The sequence below is a fragment of the Anabrus simplex genome, chromosome 5, assembly GCF_040414725.1.
Source record: "Anabrus simplex isolate iqAnaSimp1 chromosome 5, ASM4041472v1, whole genome shotgun sequence".
Classification (NCBI taxonomy): Eukaryota; Metazoa; Arthropoda; class Insecta; order Orthoptera; family Tettigoniidae; genus Anabrus; species Anabrus simplex.
Window position 1 is genome coordinate 183983441 of NC_090269.1, and position 12059 is coordinate 183995499.

At 36.8% G+C, this 12059-nt stretch overlaps 1 protein-coding gene across 1 annotated transcript in view; it reads right to left on the reverse strand.

Moving 5' to 3' along the window:
- chb (chromosome bows) overlaps positions 1-12059 on the reverse strand; it is an 890037-nt gene that overhangs the window by 208519 nt on the left and 669459 nt on the right. Inside the window, exons 18-19 of the mRNA XM_067147211.2 lie at positions 7823-7940; positions 1040-1186 (exon numbers count right to left, since the gene is read on the reverse strand). Of these exons, the coding sequence (XP_067003312.1) occupies positions 1040-1186; positions 7823-7940 (265 nt within the window). The remainder of the gene's footprint in view (positions 1-1039; positions 1187-7822; positions 7941-12059) is intronic.

Sequence of the window (12059 nt, forward strand, 5' to 3'; positions counted from 1 at the left end):
GGCAGGGTTAACCCATGAATTAAAAATATCCAAAATATCTCATGTGTTGGGTAGTGACCTAAGACTACATGCTTACAAATGGTAAGGAGTTTGAAAGTGAAGGTGATGATGTTTGCAGATGACCTGTTAGTCCGGGGAGAAAAGGAAGACGATATCCACAAACAGTTAGATGCATGGGAAGAGGAGGGGAACAGGTTATGAAGGTAGAGTGTTTCAAGTACCTGGGAAGTATCACATAAAAGTGTAAGAAATGATGAGGAAATAATCGAGTATGGAAGACAAGCAAGAGCATTCCTGAAAAGTATCAGAAGCCTAGTTTGGAGCAAGGATATCCCTCAGAGAAGTAAAAGACTTACATGGTATGGACACATAAAGAGAATGAAAGAGGAAAGGATACCGAGGAGGATGCATGAAATGGAGATAACAGGAAAATGACCGAGAGGAAGACCAAGAGACAGGTGGAGAAAAGAAGTGGAAGACTGCGTACAGAGAAGAGGAGAGGACTGGGCAAGAGTGACTAGGGAGAAGTGGTGGGAAGACAAAAAGAGAGTGGCTTATATTCCAAACAGACCTGGCCAACAGCTGGAAACTGCATCATGAAGCCAAGAATCAGGAACCATAATTCTAAGAAATTGGAATATAGAGGTCTGGGAATGGACTTAGAATATTTTATTTATTTATTTATTTGCTTTTATGTCGCACTGACACAGATAGTCATTACGGCAACGATGAGATAGGAAAGGGCTAGGAGTGAGAAGCAAGCATCTGTGGCCTTAAAGGTACAGCCCCTAGCATTTGCCTGGTGTGAAAATGGAAAACCACGGAAAACCACTTTCAGAGCTGTTGATAGTGGGGTTCGAACCCACTATCTCCGAAACGCAAGCCGACAGCTACGCGACCAAAACCACGCAGCCACTTGCTTGGTCTTTCAACTTTTAAACATCACACGAGTCGTATGAATAATTCCTACAAACTGTGCATGAATACATATGGAAATTTCTTACCTGACCAATCAAAACATGTAAGCAAGAATACTCACATCAGAGGGGCGTCGGAATGAATCAAAGGACCTCTCTGAGCAAACACTCGATGTCTCACTATCATCCGAATGATCATCAAAAGGTCGGTAAGCTTTTCGGTTGTTGCTGATGCGGCTATAATCACCACTATCCATGCTGTCGAAGTTCTACAACAATAAGCAGATTAATTTTACTGAAAATTGTTAAAACAGAGAGTGTAATAAGAAGTCAAATAGATCATCTTAAGCAAACAGGATACTAGACAGAGTAGTATTATATGGTCACTTTTACATTGTCCTCATAAATAAAATAAATTCAATGTTTTGTACCTTTATACAAGTGAAGCAGTGATAGCCCATGAATTAAAAATATCTCATTAATGGGTGTAACCCGTAGTGGGTGACATGGTACCTGAGCTGCAAGAAAATGTTTAAGTTTTTATTCTGGATGAATAGAACTATTGGACAGCGATCTCAAGAGTGTTTTCTATACATCAAGAAATTGTAATTTTATTTTGTTTTCTCGGTGAAAATGTTTTGTGTATTTCGAGAAATTGTTTTTCTTTCTAGGTAAAGACTATCCGAAAATTATTTTGAAAGAAAATTATTTAGAAACAAACTGTTTGGACATTTGAAGGAAAAATGTGTTATGTTTTGTGTATCCCAAGAAAGTTATGTTCTTTTTTTTCTCCTAGGCCAAAAGATTATTGGATAAGACTGTTAAAGAACTTTAAAAAAAATGCCTCAAGATATTTAAGACATTTATTTGATTGTTCAATTATTCCAGTGATTACTAGAAAACTTGAAGATTGTATAATTTAGTCTTGCTGATTTTATGTTTTAAAATTTTGGTCCAGTTTAAAATTGAACTCCCTATACTGACACGTGTAAGAAATTGTTGGTTCAATTGTTGCATCAGCAATTTCTTCATGGCTTGTCGTTTATTTGATGCCCATATAAGGTTAGGGTTTTTGTAATTGGTTGTAATTAGAAGTGTTGTAATTGGTTTAACATGGAGGTGTTTTCTGATTGGCGGTTTGATATCGAACAATTTCCGGTATGATGTGAGGTGCGCGTGTGCTACCGTTTTCTTATAGTCTTTCGTTTTCGATCTTCGAAGAGGTCGGACGCGCGGTGCGCACGGTCCGGGCCTACGGGGCCAACCTACCCTAAGGTAAGCACGTTTAATTATCTTAAAATTTTGTAATATGTGATTTTGTTTTTTTTTTCTTTCTAAATTTAACTTTCGTGTGTTTCGGCCTTTCTTCTTAAATTTTGCGAAATGTAAATGTTCTTATCCTGCCAGGAAATCACCTCGGATCTTAGTTTGGGCTATTTCATTTATGCCTCTGTGTTACACGAGGCCACCTTTTGTTTGGAGGTTTTCTTGTTTTAAAATTTCTTTTATCCTTAATGTTGCAATGTGTTAATTTTCCGTCAGGTTGCCTCCAGTAGCTCTGTATAAAGAAATTACGAGAAAAGTTTGTAGTCGTCCTATGATGGACCATCCAGAAGATTGTTTGTTATATCCTATCTGGTTTATTGTTCAAGATTCAAGTTGTAGTTGTATTTCTGTTCCTTTTTCACGAACTGTTTTCTATAGGTTTCTGTTCTTTTCTTTGTTTTTCTAATTATATTTTATACGAAGGGTATGGGCGAGTACGTTCTTTTCCTTACAACATCCTACGATCTTACTGCCTCATAGGGTCCAAGTCTGCTTTCCACACTATTCCTGTCTGTAGTTGTCATTTAGACCTTTAAGTTTTAAGTATCCTATCCGCATCTTTTATTTCATTTGCGATTTTATTTAATGTATGTAGCCAACCTTATCCTTGCTTCTTTTGTGTTTTGATAACTTGCGTGATACCGTTAATACCGTATTGCTGGTATCGGGATGATGGTGATGATTATCTTTTTATTTATTATTACTTCGACGTTCACATTTTATGCATCTTTCTGGCCGCGAAAATCAATCCAGGCTACATTTATCAATCCAGGCTACATTGGGTAGTGACCTAAGACTACATACTTACAAACGATAAACCTTAAAATTTGCATCACTAAAAATAAAATTAGTAGGATCTGTCTGCATATTTGATGTCAACTGAATTTAAGTCATCTTACGTTTGAAAGATTCATAATAATATTGAACGATTTTAAAAATAAAATTTTTCCAATGGTACAAAAAGGAGATACTTGGTAACAATAATCGTCAGTTTCTGAAAAGGAATCTGAATAACTGCCCCCTTCAATTAATTACCTAACAATAATAATTTTTTTAAAGGAGGATATTCCCACAGAAATTTACCCCTAGAAAAGTGATGTTAGCTCCTAGTTCTCAGTTAATTTATAACAGTTATTCTGGTATTCTACTGAAATCACAACTTGGTAAATACAGCCCATTGAATTTTCAATAACACAAACCCAAGTATTACACAAAAAAGAGGAATCAATATGAAGTAACCTGGGATATATTCTCCTATATGTAATGTATGTCAGCGGTAAGATGATGATGATGATGATGAGACTCCAGTTTGAAAATGGCGTGAAAGATCTATTTCAGTTGTATGCCCCACAAACTGGTTGCGTAGATGAACATCTAAAGGACTTCTTAGAGGAAGTGGAGAGACAGATAGAAGATAAGGAAGTACTACTGATGGGAGATCTAAATGCACAAGTTGGAATGGAAAGACAAGGAAAGGAAGATGTTGTAGGGCCCTTTGGATATGGAAATGTAAATTCAGAAGGCGAGCTGTTGGTGGATTTTTGCATGAGGAATCAAATGATTGTTGGAAACACCTGGTTTAGGAAGAAGAACAGTCAGAAGATTACAAGATATGGTTGGGGAGACAGACGAACAAAGACCATGATTGATTATATAATCATAGAGAAAGAACACCGGAAGAACCTTGTAGATGTAACAGCCATGCCTGAAGAAGCCTTTGGTGGAGATCATAGAGTTGTGATAGGAAAACTGAAAGTTGGAAAGATTGAAAAACCCCAATTAAGAAGAGAGAAAGGAATTAAAGTATGGAAGTTGAAGGAGAAAAGCATACAAGAAGAATTTCAAAGGGAAATAATACCCTTGGTACCCAGGACAGACGTAGGGAATGTTGAAGAGGAATGGAAAAGATTTAAGGAAGCACTGGTTGGATGTGCAGAAAAGGTGTGTGGTAGAACATCAGGAAACGTGAAAGACAAAGAAACACACTGGTGGAAGGATAGGGTAAAGATTAAAGTGAAGGAAAAGAAAATGGCATGGAAAGCATGGAAAACATCTAAGACTGAAGAAAGTAGAAGAAAATATGTGGAGGCAAAGAATTTGGCCAAGAAAGTAGTGGAGGAAGAAAAGAGGAAAAACTGGGCCTTATTCACACAGAAATTGAGAGATGATATGCAGGGCAGCAAGAAATTACTGTATGGTATCTTAAGAAACAAAAAGAGAGATCAAGTAAACACCAGATTTGTGAAGGATGAAGGTGGCATAATTTTAACAAAGCCATAAGAAATAGATGGAGAGAGTAATTTCAGAAGCTGCTGAACATAAGAACGGATGACAGTCATTCAATGGACGACCAGGAAAGGCAATTAGTTGATGAAGAAATGGATAAAGAAATTACAATGAATGAAACTGAAATGGCAGTAAGAAAGATGAAGAATGGAAAAACTGCTGGAATAGATGAAATTTCAGTGGAGATTACAAAGGCAGCTGGAGCTGTAGGCCTGCAGTGGACATATCGGGTTCTCAGGAATGTCTGGGAGAATAAGGAGGTCCCTGAGCATTGGCAAAAAGGAATAATCATCCCTATTTTCAAGAAAGGTGATAAAGTTTTGAAGAACTACAGGGGAATTACTCTAATATCCCATGTTGCTAAGATAATGGAAAGGATACTGGAAAGTAGAATAAGGTTGAGGGTTGAGAATCAGATACAGGAAAATCAGTTTGGTTTCAGAAGTGGAAGGTCAACAATAGAGCCCATTTTCATTATGAGACAACTAATGGAAAAGCATTGGGAGTACGGGAATGATATGGTGATGACATTCATTGACATTGAAAAGGCATAAGACAGTGTCCCCAGGATGAAAGTTTGGGACAGTCTGGTGCAAAAAGGAATTGGACAGGGATTAATAAAAATGATCATGGCACTGTATAAGGAATGTTGTAGTTGCGTGCAAACACAAGTTGGCAGGACAAGTTGGTTCAAAATAACTAGTAGGCTGAGACAGGGAAGTGTTCTATCACCAATCCTGTTTACAACAGTAATGGATGACATCATAAGAACAGCAAAAGCAGCATATGGAGGAAGAGAAATGAACATGATGATATTTGCAGATGATATTGTGATTTGGGGAGAAGACGACAGGAAGGTTCAAGAACAGTTGAATGTGGTGAATGGGAAGATCGAAGAATGTGGATTGAAAATAAGTGTAGACAGGAGTAAAACTCTTGTTATGACTAAAGGGGAGAAAGAAGGGAAAGGTCAGATTAGACTTGCAGACAAGCCCCTGGAAGTAGTGGAAACGTTTAAATACCTGGGGAGTGAATTAATGGAGAATGCTCGACTGGATGCTGAGATTAGTAAAAGGATTCAAGCTGGAAGTTGTTTCTACCATAGTGTAAGAAACATGTTATGGGACAAAGATGTGCCAATGGAAGCAAAGGATACTATGTACAAGATGTATTACGTACCCATAACAACTTACGGAGCAGAAACTTGGACAATGACAAAGAAGGATGAGAGTTGAATACAGGCAGCCGAAATGAAGTTCTTAAGGAGTATGATAGAGAAGAGTAGAAGAGACAAAAGAAGGAATGAGAAAATCCAGGAACAAATTGGAGTGGAAATAATGAATGATAGAATAGAGAAGAGCCGACTAAGATGGTTTGGGCACATAAAACAGATGAGCGACGAAAGAATGCCAAAAAAGGTGACGGAAATGCAAATCCAAGGAAGGAGAGGCCGTGGACGACCACGATTGAGATGGAAGGATACCATCCAACGCAGCATTATAGAAAGAAACTGGGACTGGGACACAGTGCTGGAGGAGGAGTGGTGGAAAGACCGAAGAAAGTGGAGAGGAACAATATTTGCCCCTACCCGGCTACGGCTGGATAAAGGGAAATGATGATGATGATGATGATGATAATATGTCAATTCATAGAGTGGCTTACTGATGCTTGCTGACATTTTTCATGATATTTCATGAAGTAAAATAATGGATAATGTTGCTTTTTATAAACATGAGCAACTCTTATTGGAGTTCCCAGAGAAGGAAACAACCATAATGTCAAAAGCTCATGGAGTTTTAACAGATAATTGTAAAATCTGGACTGCTCTCAGGAGACGCTTTGCCCCATGACAATGCTCAACAGCACACAGCCAATATTAACTGAGAATGAAGAACTCAAACCTGGGTAGGTAACTAGCTATTTACCTTGCATTTCTACAACAGTTATCACTCAGTAGCAGTACAAAGGTTCACACAATGGAAACCTGAAGGCCTTTCTACTTCTCAGGAGTCATGTAAAGACTTAATTTCTCAATGAGTATTTCACGAAATGATGTCCTATTGAGATGTTACGGACTTTGGCTACTACCAGAACTTGACTTCACAACAGTCAAAATGAACAAATTTGATCATTCTCGGTCCAATGTGATCTGTACTGACTATGAAACAACTATACAATTCTTAGAACGTTTTGAGTTTTTAAAGCATCATCGCATAACATTGAGGACCATACTTGAAATGATCGACAGTCAACAGACAATGGTCTACACGCAGGATGGCCTTCAATGTTGTGCGATAGTAGCAGAAGACTAACATCTCAATAGGACGTCATGAAATTCTCAATGAAAAATTCATCCTTCCACGACTCCTGACTGAGGACCAGATGCACTTTAACATTTCTAATAGTCAGGAATTTTTTGACCCACGCTACTGAAGATAAGAATTTCATAAAAGCATTTTAACCAGTGATGAAACACGAGTTTATACATATGACATTGAAATGAAAATGCTACCATCACAGTAGTGAGGAAAAAAATTAGGTGATCCCAAAGAAAGCACGACAGGTCAGGCCAAATGTGCAAGTGTTGTTGGTCTTTTTTGACATCAACAGTGCTGTGCACCCTGAATTCAAGGCTGAAGGTCAAATGGTGAACCACTGGTATTAACTTTTAAGTCTTGAGACATTTGAGAGAAAATGTCAGGATGAAGAGACCAGATTCGTGGAGGAAACCTTCTGGAGCCTCCCCCACAACAACGTGCCAGCAAACGCATACTAGTTAGTGAATAATGTATGAACACTAAAACAAATGTGCTCCCCCATCCATCCTACTCACCAGATCTATTTCATTAATCAAATTCACTCTGAAAGGTTGAAAATTTCAGTCAAAGAGATCAAACTGGTATCATGCTTACCAAGACTGCTTCAATAATGGGAAACTGTGTTGGAGAGGAGTCCTTGGAAGGAGACAAAGTTAACTAGGCTGCAGGTAAGCCTCAGGGAGACTTATTTTCAAAGGTTGGATGAATATTTTGAACAGATCTCATACAACTATAAATCTCATGTTAGATCCATATTGACAGTCAAACTTCTTATAAATTATACAAAATTGTGTTGATTATTCTCCTAGTCAATATTCAATATTACATTCAATTAAGATGAAGACTAATGTGTCACATTCTGAAGTATTATGCTGCCATGATAATGACCTAAAGGTTAAAAAAAATTTCAGGACTGTTGTCTTAGGATGTATATATGGCACAAGTCTTCTTTCACACCTTCATATAGCTACTAACCAAAGCATCTGCTAGTGCTGATTCAGCTTCACGGCTTTGCTGGAGGATCTTTTGTGCCATGACAGGTCGAGCAGAGGGTGGGCGTTCAGTAGAACTCATGCTGTGCAAAGACCTGCCCCTATAAACAGGAAAAAAATGTCAATTCATACGATACCATGCCATTATATATTGAGATAGGAACAAGGAAAGGAATTCAAAATAAGATGAACATAATGGCAGGTAAGAGTGGGAAGAGGTAGCAACAGAAAGAGGAGGTAAGGACAAGGACAAGGACAAAAGGACAAGAACTATTTCCACATTTTCATACACTGTCATCTTTCAATAGATAGGCTCTCTGTTCTTTAAACCCAGTTGTTCTTCATCCATCTCCTCTCGGCTCCCCAATAAGCTTCTTTCTGCTTTGCAGCTTGTTTCTTTCCATTACTTATAGCATACAGTTAGATTATCATAGTGGATCGAAGACTAGTTTGTTCTTTGCTTTTCACTGATGCCAGGCTGTATTAATTTTCACTCCTCAAGTAGGGCTGCCAAATTAAGTTCTCAAGTTTGGTCAGTGGATAAAATATGTTCATTTTCATCTCTTCTGAATATAATGTATTCACAAATGTTCTTCATACATTCCTCAATACATGGATATTCCTTAAATGTATAAAAGCATAGAATTAACTTGGAGTGAGGTTAAGCAAGTGTTTAATAAAATCATTCAGATGCCTTCAATGAGCTCATGTGTTATGATGTGTGTGTAATTCAACTGTAGGAAATGTGTTTTGAGTACTTGATAAACCTGTTTTCTTTGATTCAACAAATCAAGTCCATGATATGAGACATTGAATTACAACTTGAAGTTAAAAACACATTCATCCAGTTTCCAGTACATTTTGAAATACAAAAGTAGAAGCCTCCCTTTTTCGAAACTTTATGTTCTAATTTGATACACATGGAAGAGAGCTAGTTGAGAAAATCAATTGAAACCAGCATAATGATGTTTAAATTTATCCTCTTCTTGTAGCACAATTAACAAATATTTTCCATGAACACAACTATTTTTCCTAGCTAGTTGAGAAATTACAGTAGTTTTTAATGCATAAAATAGTGTAAATGCTTTTAAAAATGTTTCTGGAACTGTACGAAAAATGAAATACATTGTTTATTTACCTAAATTCAAATGTTCATAGCTCAGCAACTATAAATGCTTCTTAAACAAAATTTTGCATGTTTTTCATTCATTCAGTCCATTCATTCATTACGAATGTTCAGACTTTTTAAAAGCCCAGAAATTAAAAGTTTTTATCAATAACATACTCCAGAATGTTTAAATTATTCCTGCAGAAAATGTTTCTTAATAGTTACCAATCACATATATTTTTTTTTCCTTCCATTTTTACATTTTAAAAGTTCAATATCATATGTCAAAGAAATGAGACAATAGGATTTTTTTTACATAAACAAAATACATCACCATGAAAAATTTCATGGGTATTGACAGTGAATTATAGTGAAAACATTCATAAAAATTAAAGTTATGGGAAAAAAGCACAAACATGTAACAGAATGGGGCAGAGCAAGTAACAAACATTGACATGTACAAGCCAACAACGTACTCAATGTGGATTATTTTTGAGACAGAATAATTAAAGTTCAGTTAATGATGGAAAGAAATATCCTTGATATAATCCAGGCTTATGATCCTCAAATAGGTTGTGAAATAGATGAAAAGGAAGAGTTAATCACTAAACTAGAGGATGCTGTAACATCTACCAAGACTGTGATTGTATGAGACTTTAATGCTAGAGTTGGGAATGATAGAGGAGGATATGAAACAGTTATAAAAAGCCACGGGGAAGATCACAGAAATGATGAAGAGGAGACTTTATTAGACATGTGTCCGAGAAATAAACGGATCACTGGTAATGGATGGTATAAGAAAAGGGATAGTCACAAGTTTACCAGATACAGTTGGAACTTGCAACAGAAATCCATAATTGATTATATAATAATGGAAGAAATCAGAAGATGCTTAACAGACGTGAAAGTGATACCAAGCATTAATCTCGATGGTGACCACAGACTATTGGTGGGGACATTGATGAAATTTAGAAAGGGTAAATGTGGGGGAAAAAGACAAGCAAGAATCAAATGCTGGAAACTAAAAGATAGAGAAACCTAAGGGATATATCTGTGACTTGGTTCTAAAAGGCCCAATGTCAAAAAAACTGTTTTTGAGCTGTGAGCATTTGAAGTTTAGCTTATAATTTTCCAATTTTTTTTCAACAACTAACTTTAAAATAACTTTATACTTTCTTTGTGGAAATCACCTTATTAAACGCTAATTTTTTCTATCGTATTCTTTAAAAATTGCCAGGTCTATAATCTTTATTGTTAATCTAACATGATTGGCAAGGGTTTATTTAATTAAACGTTAACTGTTCGTTTAGTACTTAAGGGAGACATTGGCCCCTTTAGAACCAAGCCACAGATATAGGAAAAAGATTAAAACTCAACTTCCTAAAGATGAGAGAAAGGATGTTGAGGAACCAATGGAAACGGTTCAAACAGGCTTTAGTCAAAGCAGCAGGAAATACACGTGGAAGGACATCAACAAAAGTCAGACACAAAGAAACTTCACGTGGAATGAGAGAATTGCAGAAGCAGTCAAGATGAAGAATAGTGCGTGGAGAGAATGGTTCAGAAACAGAACGGAACATAATAGAAGGAAATGGAAATGATTAAGCAGAGCAGCAAGGAAAATGATAGCACTGGCTAAAAAGATATCCTGGAAAAAATTCACAAAAGAGATAGAAGAGAATTATAAAAATGACAACAAAATATTCTACCGCATATTAGGTAACAGAAGGAAGCAAAAAGAAAATACATCAAAAGTCATCAACAAAGATAGAAAACTTGGGTGGGAAGAAAAAGAAGTTTTGAAAGTATTGTGCCGTTTCACAGTTCTTTATGCGAGCTGGTGGGAACAAATATGGAGTCCCGGCGATTAAGATGTTAATGTGAATGCATTTAACGTCAATACAGACGGAAATGTAGTTATTTTCGTCGGTTGGTTACGGAAAGAACCATGTCTAGAAGGCGCAGGAAAAGAATGACAAATGGACATTATTTAAACCTATTATTTAAAAAAAAAAATTCTCTCATCATTCATTACACAATCAGACCTTGAAGCAGCAAGAAGCCATCGAACTAGATTGAAAGAATCAACTTATCTGAAGCAAACAGCGTAATTTAGAAGAAAATATAATTCGCGGCTACACGCATAACATCTATTATCAAGATCTAATCGCTGCACGAAATTTAAAATACAATAAAACGAGATTACCCAGATTATAATAGAGATACGTCACGAATTGACGCAGAGCATACCTATAAATTTATCGGATACCGCTCAATAGTAAAAAGCATACGTACTGATCAGCTGTCGAGTGCACTTGCACTAACAAAAACATAGAGGAGCGAACTTCATTTTCCAAACAGAATAAACACTTAGAAATTATCCTAGCCGATTTGAAGCTGTCATATTGAACTAAACTGTACCATAACAGAACCTACACAATTTAAGCTTCCCAAGAGACATATTAACTGAAGTATGACTGCAATGAATCACATATTTTGTTGTTGCTCTGTTCCATACATACGAGACTCCACTATGAACCTGTAAAGAAGAAAGGCAACGCTACTTGGACCTTGATGAGGCAATACGATGTTGATCAGCCCAGATGACCAGTAATCAGCTGTGAGGAGCTACGATGAACCCGATCACTCGTGAAAGAACCAGATGACCGGAGATGAGAAGACATCGAGACCACCTTAAGACAAGCTTCCATTATCTGAGTCGTTTTCATAAGTAAGAGAACATTACCTTTTTATAATTAAATGTTGATATGTGTACTTCCGTGCGAAGACAGTGCGTAGACAAACGTCTAGGTGAGGTTGTAGGAAGTAGGTACTCATCTATGTGTAACGTCAGATTCATTAGTAGGCGTGGTCACCAAGTGATATTCCGATCGTAATGTTTCCAATGACATGTGAGAGTAAATGATTAGTGTTGTTATTATTATCAGTGAAGAGTAAAGTGTGAAGTTGGTATTAATACGAGTGTTTACTAATGTAATTAAGGTCACATGGTACGAGATCGTATATAGGAAGTGTTTATGAAGGAATAAGGCATTGTACTGCTCAGAGTTATGATGTTAAATTTGACACTATGACGGTAGGAAGTAAGGTG